Source organism: Pholis gunnellus (genome assembly GCF_910591455.1).
Source record: "Pholis gunnellus genome assembly, chromosome: 9".
NCBI classification, from domain to species: Eukaryota; Metazoa; Chordata; class Actinopteri; order Perciformes; family Pholidae; genus Pholis; species Pholis gunnellus.
The window spans coordinates 17,504,574-17,522,500 of NC_136535.1; the positions used below are offsets into that span (position 1 = coordinate 17,504,574).

The window sequence follows — 17,927 nt, forward strand, 5'->3', positions numbered from 1 at the left end:
CATTTCTCTCATGTTGGATTTCTGCAGTGCTGCTGAACTGATCCCCTGGGCTGAGAGGAGGTGAATGGAACCCCTCCACCTTATTCCTATGAGCCACAAAGAGGGTTGTTGTTTGAGATACCTGTGGCTTTACGGTATTAATTTCCATTTATGCTTTTGATTGTTGGAGTTTGACTTGAATACATGCATACTGATGCGTGATGAGGTATGTGTGTGAGTTTAACAAAGAAGTTGGAAGTTTTTCAATGTTTTTTTATTTATTGTTAGATGTTAAGAGGTTACGACGTAAAAGGTATGCAATGTTCAGAACAAAGAGCCAGGAAGAAACTCAGATTGTCAGTTGGTGTCTTGAGTTCTCTATCCCATTATTTTGCAGTGAGCCAGGGCAGAAAATAAAGTAATTTGTCATTGCTGAGATGCACTTTGTACAGAGAGTTCTGTCTTACAATGGGACAGCATGTGAGATAAAAGCCCGGAGAGGGTAAGGGAAAGACAAAACAAGGAACGAGGATGATTTGAGAGATGGGAGGCAGGGCACTGGACAAATAGTCGAAAAAAACATAAGAGGACAAGGAAGAAACGGAGAGGTGAGCAGGGCAGAAAACACAATATTTCAGTCCTACACACAGTATAGCTGTATTATGAAACAATCTCTATGTAGGCATCACCACCAGGCTAAGTTGCATTACAAAAGTCAAACTGCACTGATGTATTTCCATTAAAGACATATTTTTTCTTTTCCTAATTGATCCTCAGATATTGAAGCAATGTATATGTTCCCCTCCCTTAGGCTGGCAGTTGGTGGATGCACCAAAACAGGCTGCCATATGCCATATAACAGATTTTAAACATTTTGTAGGATTGATTGCTCTTGCCAAGCACGACGGATCCAAGCATGTCCTCAAAATGTGCCAACCCTGCTCAGTTTGTACAGGTGTTGGATTTCAATCTGAAGATGACTTATATCCGTTGAGAAGACAAATAACCAAAAGCACTGAGGCGATATAAAACGCAACACAAATGCTACACTCGCCAAATGTCAGACAGCATTGTTTCCCTACATTTTGGTAATCGCAGTAGCCCGTCCTATCTAGAGGCCTGCCTACAAGTTCCAGTGCTGATTACTGGCACCAACATGCTGTCTCAGGGGTTCACCAACAGAAGGTTTTGGGGGTAAAAACACTGTTAGACAATGAAAATCAGTGAATAACTACATGGTGAAACAGACAGACAGGCAAAAATAAAATGGTCCGAACCTCTCACGGTGCTCGAGTGATCTGAGCTGACCCTGTGTCTGCAACAATGTGTGTACGTGCGTTTCTACGTATGTGTACGTGTGACTGCCAGATGGACATTCAGTGTTGAGCAGGACACACAAAGACTGTGGCATATTAATATTCTCAAGTTATCAAAAAAACAGCCATATAACAGAATGTATCCCATGGCCTCTGACAATCTGTGATCAATGTTTTCTATAGCTCTCTATAGACGTATAGATATATATTTATTTGTATTATATATAATATGTAGATTTATAAAAAAAGATTTGATCTTAATTACAAGTAGTGGCATTTTCTTTTATATTCATTATTGCAATGAATTGTTATCTAAGATGATTAAAAAAGACAGGTGAGTTCTGTTTTGCTACGCGGTTATTTACAACAGTTTTTAAAAAGCAAGCTTTCTGATATGGTACCTTTCCCCGGCGACTGAAAAAGACTGAGGATCTCAAATGACAACAAAACTGCCCATTAGAGTCATTACCTTTAGAGAAATTTAAAATGATACCTATAGTTCAAGTCAAATGAAGCGCACCCACCATAGACTAGTGGTTCTCAACCTTATTACACCCCTTGAAACAAATGGTTTAGTACTCTAACAACCCCACTGCTGGGAAACATTCAAAGAATGATGATCTTTGATTTGCCTTTTCTGTTGCTCGGCTATTTGGATTTAATATCCAAGAGTACACGGGGGCAGGAATTAGTTTCCACAATTAAAAGGTTGTAAACATCACAATCATTCCCATTTCCTCCACCATTCATTCTTTTCACCAAGGTTCTAGCATTCAGGTTGAGAAGCGCTTTGTTAGGTAACCGTTTGAGATCAGCCCATGTCTTTATTTTTTTCTTTCCATCACTGAATATACAGTTTAAACTTCGCCTATGCCACTCAGCAAAAAGTAATCATCAATTTGCTATCTAGGATTTCTACTGTCATGACGATGCTGTTGATGAAGGACTCAGTTAATTACTACTGTTTATTTTTTTCTTCTTTTACAAACCCCTGTGAATTCTGTGGCCGAGATCAGTCACACGTGTGTGTTTCGAGGTTACTTCTGTTCTATATTGGCTGATTATCTCGCTGGTTTTGGAGCGAGAAATCATTCTATATGCGTAGTAAGAAAGCATTTCATTCAATTTGAACAGTCCATGGCAAAGTAGCGAATTTGCACAGTCCGAACGTTCAAGCTTACAGTTTTCTGGTCTTCTAAGGGTGATAATACCTGGCACTCTTTGCAGGCAAGTTAAGATGACGATGACCATGATGATGATGATGATGAAAACAATGTTTGTAGTCTTAGTAAGGCGTTGTCAAGGAGTGCGGCGCGTTGGCCAACACTGTCCAACGAAGACAGAGCAGGAACAGAGTTGTTTGGTTGTCTTTTTTTTTTCTTTTTTTACGATCAGCTGCGATCATCATCTTTATCACTATCATCATCATGATCAGTTTTGCGGTCATGTTCACAGCTCATAGTTCATTTCACGTAAGTCCGTGCTGGCTCTCCTGTCGGTTTGTCGATATCAGGATGGTGTCCTCCCAAAAATCAAGAAAATGAATGCTGCAGGCAAGTGTGATAGTCAGAGTTGTCCTTTGTTTTTTTCTCCACTGTTCACTCCATAGTTGTTTTTCACTTATTTCTTGTAAAATAAGTCAATGGCAGCAGGAGAGTGAAATGATGAGGCGCAGTGTGTGTTTGTGTACTCAAGTGTGTAACAATGTGAGTATTTGTATTTGAGTATCTGTAATTATATACGTGTGTGTGTGTGTGTTATGCATGAAAATGGTAAGTGTGTGCATGTGGGTTTGTGTGTCCTTGTCGGAGTCTGTATGTTTGAGTGTCGTTAAGGCACGGAAGGTGTTTTTGGTTTTCAGGGCAGTCCGGAGGAGACCACTGCAAGGCCAGGGTGTCGGAGGGAGGCGTGGCCAGCATGCACGGCTTTGGGGCAGTCTGGCGTCAGGACACGGCCATTCTCCCCCACACTTCCTGTGATGGACAGACGGGCCTTGTTCCGCATGGCTTCAGAAAAAGACAGCTACATGAGGAGAGGTGGAGGTGTGGACGGAGAAGGGAATAGAGATGGCAGAGTGGAGATTTAGTTTGGAAAAAAAATCATGTCATTGGCATACGCAAAGATTACGGTAGTGTAACACTCGTCTGGACTCTAAAGGTAATACTCTCCTTCAATCACGAGCCGTGTTAGCCCAGAACAAATGTGCATAAGCTTAACCTGCCAATCAGGACTTGCCTACCCAAATACATGTGAACCCCACCCTATACAAGGCTGCTCAACATCCCACACCCTCTTCAGTGAGCAGTGGACTACACTGATCCTGACCGACTATAGGTTAGTCCCCGCAGCCCACCGACTTCTCTGTAACCTTGTCTGTCACAGCGGAGGAGGAGGAGGAGTAGGGAGCCCAAGCAAACCCAGACACTATGTAACTGAACTGGGTAGAGCCATTGGATCCTGCAGGGGTCAAAAACAAAAACACTAGACACCCTGCACACCACATTACCTGGATCATCAAAGAGCACTGGGACATGGAGGTGCATGATGTCCAGAGTTGGGTCAGGTGCAACATAACCGACAAAACATTCACCCTTTTCACCAGTCCTGTATCGTTTCAACAAGCACAGACCCTGAAAAGGAGCCCGACATGTCCAAGAGATAGAATTGTATGTTCCCAACACTCACCACATCGAACAAGACTGCCAACACTGCAGACACTGCAGACACTGCCACACTGCGTGTAGAGTGTGTGCGGGCCACAGTGGGAGGATCTCTTCCTGCCTGACTATAGGCTTGGGAGATGCACTTACAAAGCTATCCCGCAAGACCTTTCTTGGCTAGGGCTTTACTGGCCCCACCATTCCTGAAGCACATAAACAGCTGTTCGGTGTGTCTGATGGGGGCCATGCATTCAACATAACATGGCAACGCACGTACTTGGCAAAGCAGTAACTTTGCCTTCCTGTTCCTCACATGGGGTGGAAGACAAAAGGCATACAGGCAGTGGGCAAATCAGTTTTCTGAAGAGAAAGGGATTTCAAGCAGCGACGTGGGCTGCCTTATATACTGTAGGGTACGCACGCTTTTGAGTAGACACGTCCTGATTGGCCAGCTACACTTGTGCACATTTTCAGTTGGCAAACTTGTGTTTGTGATTGGAGGAGAGTATAAGCATTCAAGTCCAGTAGACGGTGCAGTGAGTTAACTGTGCAGCAACAAACTTTCATAAAGACAGAAATTTCAATAAAAACACATGCACAAAGAACGCTTACATGCATATGTCTGTACAGTATACCCACTTAACACACAAGTACGCAGACAGAAAGGTGTGAGGGTGCAATCACACACATAGTCAAAACAGAACTGTGGAGGTTTTGCTATTTGCATTCCAGTCTATTTGTGTTGCTGTAAGACTCACATTATAAGCTTACTAATGCGGAAACAATCAAATAATCGATTAGTCCCTGTCAAATGAATTGCCAACAGTTCTCATAATCGATTAATTAGTAAAATAATTTCTAAAGCAAAAAATGCCAAGCAGTTGGTGGCTCCAGCTTTTTCAAATGTCACATGGAAAATAAACTGTTACTGCCTGGTTAAGAAGTAAGAAACTAATTTACTAGAGACTTACAGAACATTTCTATGGAATAGTTCACCCACAAACAACATAAATTGTACATAATATTCACCTCCCTAGGCTCTCTATGCTCACAGAGAAAGTTCTCCATCGAATGGCGTTACAGAGAGCGGAGTGCCCGGAAAATGATAGGTTATAAAACGTCCGAAATACTTTCTGAAAATTCCTGTGCAGCATTATCCAAGTGTCTTAAATCCATTCGTGGGCTTGTGGAAATCCAAATATCACTATTTTTGCTAAATTTGATAAACAAAGCATTTCCCGTGAAGGGATTCGTTGTGCACAAATGCACAATTTTAAAGAAAAAATATTTCTGGGACCATAAAGGTGAGTGCTATATACAATTTATATTTCTTTTGGGTGAACTATTCCTTCAGAATTCACCATCAGCTGCTTGAAATAGCATTTTCAGATCTTCTGGGTGCACTTAGTTGTTGTTAATCACAGTTTGAACGACAATTCTCTCCGTTCAAACAAACCGAACTACAGGTAGAAATGCCTGTGACTGTATGTGTGAGTGCACCACAAACTACACATTCAAATTTCACAGTGCAAATGTTACAGCGTCATAGTTTAACTAAAGGCAAAAGTAAATGCAAACGCAGGCACAATCAACAAACATGTACAGAGTAGACGAGTGGATTTGGGGTTGTAGACATCTGCATTTCAAAGGTGACCATGCATTTCTGGGTTTCTGTAAACTGAAAAATTTGGGTGAGGATTTTCAAAGGATTTAGGAGGTGAGGACTTTGGAAAAAGACAAAAGGAAAACATGAAGGAGTGATTTTTCCTTTAAGGTTTCAGATTTATAGAGAGGGAGTGACTGACTATACTGCTCAGAGTAGGGCGACACTTCACACAGACAGGCTACTCTGTGATGTTTCACTGTCATATCTTATATCTTACAATTGGCTGTGCACGTTTTGAGAAGGTGTAATGAGTAAAATGGGTGTTGCTTGAGCTCCGATTGGGACGCTCCTTGAAATGTGTCTGCTATAGCTGAAGTTAGAGGACGGAACAGTGCAGTTTAACGCTGCAGCTGAAGACAGCCAACTGTGTTTGGTAATACATTGCCAGAAGCAGAGACAAACGTTTGCCCTCCTCTTCTTTTAATCAGTGTTGCCACGCTGATGTAGTGCTCAATTAAAAACCAAAGAGAAAACATGTAATAGAATACTCTAAAGGAGCATCTAAGAATACATTTAACGAGCCTTCGTATATTTAGTCCTAAACAGTCCACTCTCAAGATGGTTTATCTGTGGTAAACCTTATACTTCATTTGAACTTGGCATGGCTACCTGTAGACAGATAATAACCAATATTTAGTGTACCACATTTAGCTGTTATTATTTCCATTAAATGGGTATTGATCTGCTCAAGATGATAATCAAATATGACCTTATAATGCCTCTTCAGGTTCGCTAAGCAGATCGTGAAATTGAGGTCCGGTATTTGCTATCGTTTCAGTTAATGGCGCTCTTACATCAATAAACATGAGTCATGTTTTTACAATAGCGTCACTGAGTAGCCGTTCTATATGAAGTGTTTGCTTCATCAATTATTCCTCTGCATTAACACTAAGTAACTGGGCTGTTTGGAGGTTGTCAGGGCTGGAATAAGTCAGTGTCTCCGGTTGAACCATCTACGACTGGGGTGCACAACTCCAGTTTATGGACCACACATTAAAGGTGCAGTGGGACACACTGCCGGCTACTAGCCACCTGAACTGGGAAACGTCAGTTCAGTAAGATTAAACTGTGGAAGTTGTGCTCTGATGGACCTTGCACCTTGTTTTGCGGTTTGTAAACTAGATTCCCATGTATACACTTGATATTTCTCGTCATTGTTCTGATAGATCTATGAGTCCATCTCCGGTAATCAAAGTAAAACCAACTGCATCTATTTTAATGAGCTCCTAGAAGTCTGGATTAGCAAATAGTTTCCCCAAAAGGGATTGGTTTCTAATTAGTATATTAGATAGGATTCAGGGATTTAGAATTTAAAGAATGTAATACCACTAAATCAAATGATGGCTGCAGGTTGACTATCATCTATGGACACAAATTAAAACCAATTAAAAACTGCTGCTGAGGATTTCATTTTGTTACCATAATAACTCAAATTTACCTGATTAGACGTGTTACTTGAATGGACAAGATTAGATCAGTATTTAAAGAGAATGTTTGAAACTTTGCTCAAGCTGTCAAAAGTGCAGTCTTATCCTAAATTGGTTTGAATTGGCTCAGTGTCAACATGGCTTTAAGAGGCTCTTTACAAACAAGGTTTTTTATGCAAGCTCATGCCCAAATGTCTTTCTGACATTGCAGGGGTCCTACTAATCTAGTTACGAAAATTACGGCAGACGTCCACTGACATAAAAACAACTTAATAGTGTTCATGAAGTCCTGAAATATCTATCACATTGGGGCTGAAAAAGTTTTGTTCAGACCCAAATTAGTCATAGTTGATGCCAACACGTTAGCCAATTAATTTGTAGCTAGAAGCAAATCTAAATTTAATGAGGAACACCAGAGTAACAGTGTTCTCAGGGTAGTGAAGTGTCAATGTAGACTTATTGCTACAAACTTAAAATAGTTTAAGATTTTATTTTTCTTTAGCAAAAATGCTCAACATTACTCGCTGTAGTTTCATCTTCTTTTGTGAGGATTTCCTGCTTTTCTTGACTTATGTGATAGTACAATGAATATAACTGTTCATTAATTAATTAATACTTAATTGGGGATATTATTTGGTAGATTAATCGATGAAGAAAATAATTGTTCGTTGCAGGCCTATACGGAATACGAAAATGTACTTAGCACAGCACTAGTCCCTGAGGATGGAGTTGTGCATCCCTTCGCTGTCATTATTTTGTTAACTATTAGCTAAAATTACAATGCAGGTGCCTAATCAAGTCATGAGCCAAGAGCATCACCATCAATGTCATCATCATCATCACCATCATCTGCAGCCAAAGACGATGGAACCAAATCTGTAGTCACACAAATCTAACCCCAATCTAGCCAGGGGTGAAAGGCTGTAGAATGAAAAATTAAAAAAAATGTAACAAATCAAATTGAAACCCAAAAATCTAAGAAATATTAGGTCAATAAAGAAACAAAACAGCCAAAAAACTTTCACGAAACATAAAAAGCTACATTGGTTCCACAATGCTTGACCACATCCTCATCACCACATGAAGAACAACACGGTTGCGTGGGGCTGCTGCGTCAGCCTCTACATCGACAATACAATAATCTACAGCACCACCACCATGATCAACACCACCATTACCCCACCTATATGGGAGCCTCTAAATCCTACCCCTATATCTTGACCCCCTCGGAGCCGTACACGTTGTACCCCTCCCTATAAGTGGCTAGATTCTGGGTGCTGGGGGAGGGGCTGGGGCAGTGGGGGGGGCTAAGGTCCACCTTCATGCGCTTGGCTTCGGCCCGTGACTTGTAGCAGAACTCGACCAGGGCCACCAGCATGGCCAGGCCCAGGCCGCCCACTAGGATGTAGAAGACCCCCGCCACGTTGGACAGGCTGAGAGCCTGGGATGACTTGTCCTGGAGAGAGGCAGTGGGATGAGGTTTGGGGGAAGAGTGGTGTGACGGGGAAAAGGAAGGGTTGAGGTAAAGGAGGCAGAAGAGGGATGGGGTTAAAGGAAAAGGAGTCAATGGGAAAGGAATAAAAGAAGGTAAAAAAAAGGTGAAAAATGAGAAACAAAAGGGAGCGGAGGAGCAGAGTGGGACGATGATGGAGGATGAAGTTTAGGTAGGTGTGTGAAAAAGACAATATGTGATTAAGGAGAGGAGATAGGCAAGTGGGACAAGAGGTGAAGGGAAAATTTGAGAGATGGGAGAAGAGGATAATAATGCAAGTAAGAAAGCAGGAGAGGGAAGTGATTGAGGAGTAGGGCGTGAGCGTATGAAAAGAGGTGGGGAAAAAGCAGACAGAAACAATAGATACAGTTGGTTAGACACAGAAATGGAGATTGTCACAGAATAAAAGTAATGTTTAGTGTTATACTTTGGCAAATGTACTATTGTATGCCACTGAAATTACATTTGTTATCACTTAATTATGAGTTATCATACAATTACATTCTACTTTTCTACAATTACTACTACTATCACCACAACATACTACGTACTACACATCTGTAACAGTCAATATAACTACGGAATATTTCTACAACTGTAGCATAGTAACATGATATCAAAACAGCTTGAATAAACATTTAAATCAGGTCAACAAGAGCAGGCTTTAATCTGAGCGGTGATGATTTTCACTGCAGTTTTAATAGAATTTAAATGCTCCAATAGTCTAAACATCTACAGTAGAGCAGCTCATAATACTAATACTGTAAAATAAAATATATTTTTAAGAACGTCTTTTTCTTGACTGAAACAAAACAGTAGCAAATATTCAACTGGTAGATATAGGGAGCAACACTACATGTTACAGGTCCATACTTTTCTTTGAGTTTGGTGGTGAATTTACTTAAAGTTAAGTAGGTTGTGTTGCGCATATATGCAGTTGTTGATTTCCAGAGGAAAGAACTGCTCCACTTAAACCCATTTCTTTATTAATTCAGTATTAATATATTAATGAATATACTATGTTAAATTGATAATACAATTGAATGCTTGTCTGTGAACTGCTGCGCACTGAAGTCTTTATACCAGATTTTATCTAAAAAATATGGACCTGTAAAATGAAGCATTACCACATTAAGAACATTAAGGCAAAATCCAATAGTTGCTAAATTGTTAATGCTAAAAGTAATCTAATGTATCTACTAATACAAATTCATAATCTAACTAATATTCTCGTCTGGAAAAATGCGCTGGAGTATGAGATTTTTAAAAAACTCAAAATGTACATTGCATTTCTAATGCTAACTGTAATGAAGATGGGATTGCCACAGATTGCTACATAAACTGAACACAAATTGTAATTATTCTGATGCATATTTAGGTAAATGTGGTTCAGCATTAAGGTAGGAAAATGTTGCAGGGAATCACTAAATGGACAGTTAAGTCTACTGTGGAGCACATTTAAGATATATTTCAGTCTAATTGAAAATATTGGCTATTACTAAAACAGTAGTTGCAGTAATCTGGAGCGTATTCAGGATGAGAGTTTCAGGCTAGCGTTCTGAGGGCCGCAGCAGCGTGAGACTGACCTTACTTCCAGAGTCCTTGGGTCCACACTCTCCCTTGTCATACCACCATTTGTTTTTCAGTTTGTCTAAGACTCCTGCTTCGCTCAGTTTCAAAACTGCAAGGTTTACCGGGGTTCTTCGCGTGTAAAAATAACATAAATAACATCATAGGTCATGTTATTTTATGTTATTAGGATATTTCACATTTGCATTGCACAGCTCAGTTACATAGAAAAGTACTTGTTCACATCAAGTGACCTAGGATGGATCCCACTGAGTACATGTGTGTATGCTCGTTGAGGAGGGGCTGGGGGGAGCGAGGAGCTAAGGCGAGCTACAGACATATGAGTGGGACCCACCTTTGTCACTTCAGGTAACACACCCATGCTGCCCCAGCTGATCCTACACTAAGCCAGAGGCAAGTACTGTTAAGTCAGGGCCACTGGCATCAGGCTAGCACTGTGCTACAACTGGGAGAGAGAGAGAGAGCTACATCGAGGCAGGTTTGAATGTGTAGCTGATTTCATAAACTCTACAGACGAGGCGAGAGGAAACTCCTATCTTGTTACAGATATAATCTGTTCTTGTTGCACTTATTTGCATCCCTAGCACATATTTTCACTGAAAGGCAACTGTCAGGTGGTTCAGTCAGTCTGTCTGTCGTTCGGTCCACAACTTTGTTCCCGACTGAAATAGCTTTACAATTTATAGATCGATTGGCATGCAATTTTGTACAGAGGGCAAATCCTGACGTTAGTAATCATCTGACTTTTCATTTAGTGCCACCAGCAGGTCAAAGTTTAAACTTGTCCAATATAAAAATCTCAACATCTACTAAATGAATTGGCACTGAAACTTTATCCTTTGATTGCATTCTGCTGCTATCAATTATTCATCCTCCCCTCTGCCTCAAGTCAACCTGAGCTCAAAAGAGCTGCACTCTCAGGTCTCGTTTTCCCATTAGACGTTTTAAAACCTCTTTTATCTGCCATGTATCTTCTCAGCATCTCTCTGTTCTTCTTGCAATTTAATTCTCACCCAAGTCTCCTCCTTCTTCTCTCTCCTCTCCCCAGAGCTGCCACTGGGGTGCGAATATTCCTGTCTTGATAGTAATTGCTGTCTTTATCTCTCCACCGTCACACTCTGTCCTTTCAGAGGGGCATTACCAGATCGGTGCCAAAAACACATTTGAAAATGGTTATTATCATGACATGTGCTTGATTTATCTTGGCACGCACTCACCGGCAAATGGGACAAATTTCCCTGCATGATACTGAAAATCAACACATTTTTGATGATTCAACAAGCAATTATATTATATTGATCTTTTTAAAAAATAATGTTGGTTCACTTTTGGGTTATTCGAATGCTTTCATTCTTTTTTCAGGGTTTTTCTTTGTCTCTGTCTCAACAAGCTCAAGTGTTGTACCTTTGTCACTGTGTCTGAACCTTTTGTATAAAAAAGGCACACCTCACTGACAGGAGATGCAACATTGTGCCTATTTTTGAAGCTGCAAGGTGTCCCAGGGAGATTTTAGGGTGTCACTTTTGCCCTCCCTCTTTGCTGCTTGTCTCTTGCCAGGGCAGATGCATGCATTACACTCTCGGAACGGGGGCTGCCGCCAGCTAGCCGGCGAGCGGCCCCTGTCCCCCTAGTGGTGGTGTGGTCAGACAGAGAGGGCTAACCTTGGAATCCCCTCCCCCGCTGCCACATTCTCCTTTGTCATACCACCACTTGTTTTTCAATTTGTCCAACAGGCCCTGCTCGTTGAGCTTTAGCACGGCCAGGTTGACCGCATTTCTTTAAGTAAAAAAGGAGGGACAGATAAGATAGTTTGGTCAGAGGTTGGAGGGACAGACAGACAAGATGGACGTGGATCACAGCCAGGAGGAAAAAAAGGGAGGGAAAAGTGAAGGAGAGGGAGCAGAGGGGGGTGGGGGGAGAAATTAGAGGGGTTCAGGGGACAAAGGTGGGTTAGTGGGGAAGGATGCACCCCAGGCAACGTCTTTCTCTTTGACTCTCTGTCTAATTAAGATACGTCCTAAAATGGTTTTGTTTTACCTTTTACGTCATTATTGGCTCTCTTGTACAGGATGCTGCACTAACACAGGATGCTCCGCAGTGGCTGTGAGATTGTAATATTAAGTATGTTAACCAGCTCTCTGCAGCCTGCTGATGGTGCTCTTGTCCCCTCCTGATGCTCTCTCTCTGTGGTTTTGTATGTGTGTGTGTGTGTGTGTGTGACTCCAGTTTCATACAGCACCCCTGAAGGGATTGACCTCCAAACAAAATCAGGGGACACAGGGCTAAATATCAGGAATTTCATGCATTGCTGATATTGTATTTCATTTTTCATGTGTGTGTTTCCGTCTAAGCTCTTTATTTCAGGCATGATTATAAGGATCTGCACTCCTCTTCGCTTAGAAACTCATAATTTTTGTAAATCGTCCAAATCTTATAAAAAACTTAAAAAAAAACAACTTAAAAAAGGCAAATCAGTTGTCTTTGTTTTGTTTTTTAAAACAGTAATGAACATTGCCCTGCAGTTCATTTGAAAGCAAGGACTTTAAAAAAAGAAGCCTCCCTTTTCACGATGCTCAGGTTTGCTTGGTGTACTTTTGGTCAGACTTTTAGTCTCATAAAGTACATACAACAGTATAGTAGATTTATCTGAAACACTTAAATGCACCGCCTTTGATGAGACAGACAACCCAACAGCAGTCGTATGAGATATAAAGAACCAGAATGTTTAATTTGCTCCAACTCTTACCAATTCACTATTTCTACAAATGTCTCTCCATTGCCTCAATACGTGCCTGCTCCCTTACTGCGATGTCCAGAAAAGTGTCTACAAAACATGGCTGCAGGGGCTGAATGATTTTGTCAACTTATTCCCTGCATGCCCTTTGTAAATACATTTTGTCCGGTCTCTCCTGCTTCGCTACATCTTTGTTTTTAACAGCTACCCTTAGAAGACTTTCTTCCTCTTGCTACCACCCTCTGCTGTCCACTCTTTTGTTTGTGCGATGCTGTAATCAGCCGTGAAAATCTATACAACAAAGGTCACTGCAGTCGCTGTCTGCTTGTTTGTTAGTCTGCCGCTTTGTCTGTACACGTCTATCTGGAAGTCCTATCTCATCACAGAGTGTGTTAGTAGACTGCAGGTAGGAGCTGGCTTGTGACTGAAAGGTTGTCAGTTCAGGACAAATTAGGAAAGTAAGAGTAAAACACCGGCCTTCTATGGGTTCAGCTCTCTTAGTAAAGATATTTAAGAGATTCAGAAAGAGAGAGTGTTCTCTGGGGCGATCTAATCTACAAACCATGACTGATCTCATCAACGTAAGAGGTATGGATGCAAACATTTCAAACATATCTTTTTTTTTTAAGCAGTAACATAACAATAATCATATCAAAAGCAGCTATACTTCAGAAAAAACATACAGTCCTAACATCCATTGTAATCATCAAGAGTATTCAATCTCCTCATCAACATCATCAAGTCAAATTAACGCTGTGATTAGTGCACCGAGAGGAGAGGCAGGCTCACCTGACATGCACACTTTCCTGCCTCGTGTGCACCTGTTAGATCAGGTTTCCGCTGATTGAGAGAAGCCAGAGACAACCGTGGATAGTCCCAGAAATGTGTTCTGATGGGGGCTTAAAAAAAGGGACCTATCCACCCGCTGTCTGTCACTTTTCCCTCATAAACGGAAAAACCTTTGTGTAAATAACAAGGAATAACCTACAGTGACTGGGGTTTAGTGGAACTTGTTTGCACCGCACACAGGGGAAAGTTACAGGACAGGATGTGAGGCTGATGTGCTGTTTGTGTTTTGCCTTTCATAAGGCAAAGCTGAAATGCTGACAGAGAGAGCTGGAGGGAGAGAAGAGGGAGCAAGTGGTCCGGCTTTGTTGAATTTAGTCAATTATTTTCCCTCAGCAGTCACTTGTAACATCGTAAAGACAAAGTCTCACCATACTGCTGTCACAGTCACCTGAAAAATGAATTATTTGCACTGATAGAATACCTCAGTTAAACCTGCTGGGACTGTTACTGTAGGCTCAAGTTAACAAGCCGGATAAACAAGTGTCTGCTGAGGGAAAATCTAAACAAAAGGACCAACTTTAGAACTTAAACTTAGTCACTTTCTCATCATTTCCTCCAGCTTATGGTCTCTTTTTAAAATACAGTACTGATTACTTTCTGATCTGGGTTTATTTTGGTGTTGTCCAATTACCATTAATATGTTCTTTATTTAGTTTGTGTAAAATTGAAGAACTATTTTGTTTTTCTCTCATTTGTGACTCAGTATTTTTGATGTGGGATCCTGTATTATGTTTAGTTTCTAGTCCCCCCATTGGCCAGGCCCCTCTACTTCCTGTTTTTCACTTTTTGTCTCCTGTTCTTCTATAAATTCCCCCTCAAGGCTTTGGATGTAGCGGCAGCAGTCTGAGGTTCTGCCCCTCCTTGCAGTCATTTTAAGTGAATAAATCTCTCCTATAATAATCATAATCATCATCATCATCATTATCATCACCATCATGACTACTGAGGATGAAAGGAACGAATGGACGAGACGGCAGACAAATGGACAAAGTTACCTGTGAGGTGGCCCTGTGGAGAAACAGAGTGGTTAAAAGAGGAAAGAAAGATGGGATGTGACTGTACAGGGATAGACGGATGACAGTGACAGAGGACACAGAAATGGAGCTAAAAGGCCCTAAATGAACAGAGGTAGCAGAAAAAAAGTGAGGACAAGCACGGACGAATGGAGAAAAAAACTTTAGGAAGATGTCAAAAAATCACGGAATCAAGCAAACAAGAGAGGATGAAACACATAATCTGCATATTTAACATACTTTATCATATTTATATCGCTGCTGCTGGGTGAAAATCTATAACTGCTTCTTTGCTTTTGGAGTTTATAACGATAACGAATACATAAATTGGACTGCTGCCAAAATCGTTACAGGGAATTTAGTACTTGTGAGAAACAATCAATATCCAAATACTGGTCAACTGTAACTGAATTCTTCATTTTTTGAGGGCGATTTTCACCTGACAGCAGTGACAGGTTAATCTGGGTGAAGTGTAAAAGGCACAGCAGGGTAGGTGGAATATCGCAGCAATAGGACAGTATCAGCTTTGTTACTGTCTCCTATTGTTACACTATTCCACCCACCTTAACTGTGAGCCTTTCGGCGTAGCAATCCCATATCCTTTGGAGTCCAGGTTCCCCCCGACTTTCATGGTGTCACAAGGCTTGCGCTGCTCCGTGTACTCGTTCATGGTGGACTCCAGGAGGAAAGCGTATTTCCCCTTGGATTTGCGGACCCTCGCCACGCCCTCCGCTGTGGTTTTGGTGAAGACGGTCGGTTCGGCAGACTTCATATATGACCACATCTTCTCGTATACGGCTATTTTGGATCTCTGTGGTGTGGAGGAGGGGGAAGAGGAGAGAGAGCAGATGTTAATTAGGAATGAGTGGGCATCTTTTAGCAAACATACGAGGCCAGATTGTCTCACAGATGATAGTTTTCATAGTCCAGTGAGGAGAAGACTGCCAAGGGAAGAGAGTCCATCTAGGCCATGCCGCTCATGGCCATACGGTCCAGACCGTGGTAATAATTTGACTTGAAACTGACAAAGAGACTAAATGCCCAGTGTCTTCCGTGAAGACTTGCCCCTACTCTGCCTGTGATTGGCTCTGACCCTGCTATTTTCAAACTAACCCAACCATCTCACTTCCCATGAATCTAACTCTAACTGTTGTCATTGACCAGACAGCCTATCAGTAAAAAGTTAAGTTAAAGTAAAGTTATTGCTAAGGTTGTGTGACTGCAGAAGGCAGTGCGCTCTATTCGCCTGACAGCATGTTGTGTTCACTGCAAGGATCGTACTTGATGATATATGCACAGTATTAGAAGATATCACTAAGATTCTGTCTTCAAGAGATCCTGTGTAACAGGATTCAGTTTGACAAAATGAGAACAACACTGAATGTTGAAGTAATCCTACAAGTTTTGCCTGTGTAGCCAAGAAGCTTATTCCTCTGTGCCACAGAGTTCAATTGTTGTCCAAAAACTAGAAAAACACATTAGTTTCAATGGGTGTCATGTTCCTTCATCACCATGAACATGGTAACTGTATATTTTGAGTCAATCTTATACACGGCACTGTAGCTGTAAATACTCAACAGCCAAATGTGTATTAATCCACCACTGAAAATAGTCCCAGAGAAATTAACAATTTACCTCTGATTAAAAACTGTTTGCTAAAAACTACAGTGCCCAGCAGTGTGAGTAGATTATTTATATGGCTTGTTTTAAAGGCTTTGTGTTCTTCAACAGGGATGAATGGGCTTGGATTTGAGAGACACACAAACAGGGTCGGGAACATTTAAAAGTACTGAGAAACAAACCAACACCTTGTTGGCTTCTCAAAGGATTAGTTGTCCCTCAGAAAAACAGTGAACAACGTCAGCCTTATCATTTAAGAATGCCGTCTTATTGTTGACATGTTCCGTGCTCTGTGTCCACCCATGGGTGTCCATTCACACCAAACTGATGCCCAAAGTGTCAGAAGTTTCTCTCACCTCAGATTTGATCATTCAAATCAACATGCCATGCTTACTGAGACAAAAAAAGGATGAATCTGAGTAGTAATACAATGCTACTGAACACAATACCGTTCAGTTGTGTTCATGTATTAGGGACAAGTGCTTTTTTATGCTTCGACAATCTAAAGAGCATACTTCTGAGATTGAGCTCGTACAAAGTGTATTATTAGTCTATATGCTTTTACTGCATTTCATTTATTGCTCCAGTGTCTTATGATGTGGAGCAAACAGCTGAGGCTGATTTTCCCTCTTACAGTTCTTGAATAAAATTACACTTCTGATGGTGGGCTCTGTCTTCCATCTTCCATTTTGATCCTCTGGCACATAATGACATTTAGAACCACATTTGTAATTTGTAAACGTAACACTACATCTCCATTGGCAAGTCAAGCATCAGTCTTACTTTAAAAGAGTTTATGACTGGAATAGTGGCACACTGATCTGGTTGTGCCGTTATGAATTCAGAGGACTAATGTCAGAGGACATTGGTCTGGTATGATGCAATAGATTGTATTGTGTGTTTACCATATATGAGTGTGCAGTTCTGTGCACAGGTCTATATGTGTACGTGGGAATTTATGTGTTCACATGTTCACTCAAGAGGGAAAATAACAAGCCGAGGAGTCAAACTGTCATCCTCCACAAGCATCCTGCTTCTTTCTTCTCTTTCTCTCCTGGTGATTAAGCGTTATTCTGTCGCTCTGCAAGCGACAAGCCACGGACTCAGCCATGGAAACCAGCGCCCGGGGGATGGTGTGTGTACGCCTGTGTAAGTGTGTTACAAGTGCGTGACGGACACCTATTCCATTATAATGCCACTCACATCTATGAGGACCAGCAGGTCCCTCCTCTCTCCATTCTACCTTTTCTCTCTTTCTCTCTCCATTCTTTCTCTTATCATTTCTCACTCTGTTTACCATCATCGATTAAAAAAAAAAACCTTCTCAGCGTCCCCTTATTTTTACACCTCCAGACCTTTCTATCTTCCTTATTCCTCAAGTTTGATCCGTCTATCCATCTGTCTCTTATTTTTCTATCCTCCGTTTTCTCTGTCTGGCCACAGCAAAGTGTGTATGCACTAATGTGTGTTGTGCACTGTGTGTATTTGTATCTGACTGTGTGTGTGTGTGTGTGTGTGTGTGAGTCAGAGAGAGTGAGAATGAGTGAGGGAGAGACAGTGATGATGATGACTGTGCACATA

The 17,927-nt window shown here is 41.3% G+C and overlaps 1 protein-coding gene across 2 annotated transcripts in view; it reads right to left on the minus strand.

The window, feature by feature from the left end:
• Positions 1-3,152: 3,152 nt before the first annotated feature.
• The window catches only part of gria4a (glutamate receptor, ionotropic, AMPA 4a), a gene marked incomplete at both ends in the record, with an annotated part of 90,819 nt that continues 76,044 nt past the window's right edge, over positions 3,153-17,927 (minus strand). Inside the window, 4 exons of one of the 2 annotated variants that reach the window (XM_079166605.1) lie at positions 3,153-3,317; positions 8,367-8,504; positions 10,127-10,241; positions 15,290-15,537. In XM_079166605.1, the coding sequence (XP_079022731.1) occupies positions 3,153-3,317; positions 8,367-8,504; positions 10,127-10,241; positions 15,290-15,537 (666 nt within the window). Of the gene's footprint in view, positions 3,318-8,366; positions 8,505-10,126; positions 10,242-11,791; positions 11,907-15,289; positions 15,538-17,927 lie in introns of both variants that reach the window. The other variant, XM_079166604.1, reaches the window with a different exon arrangement.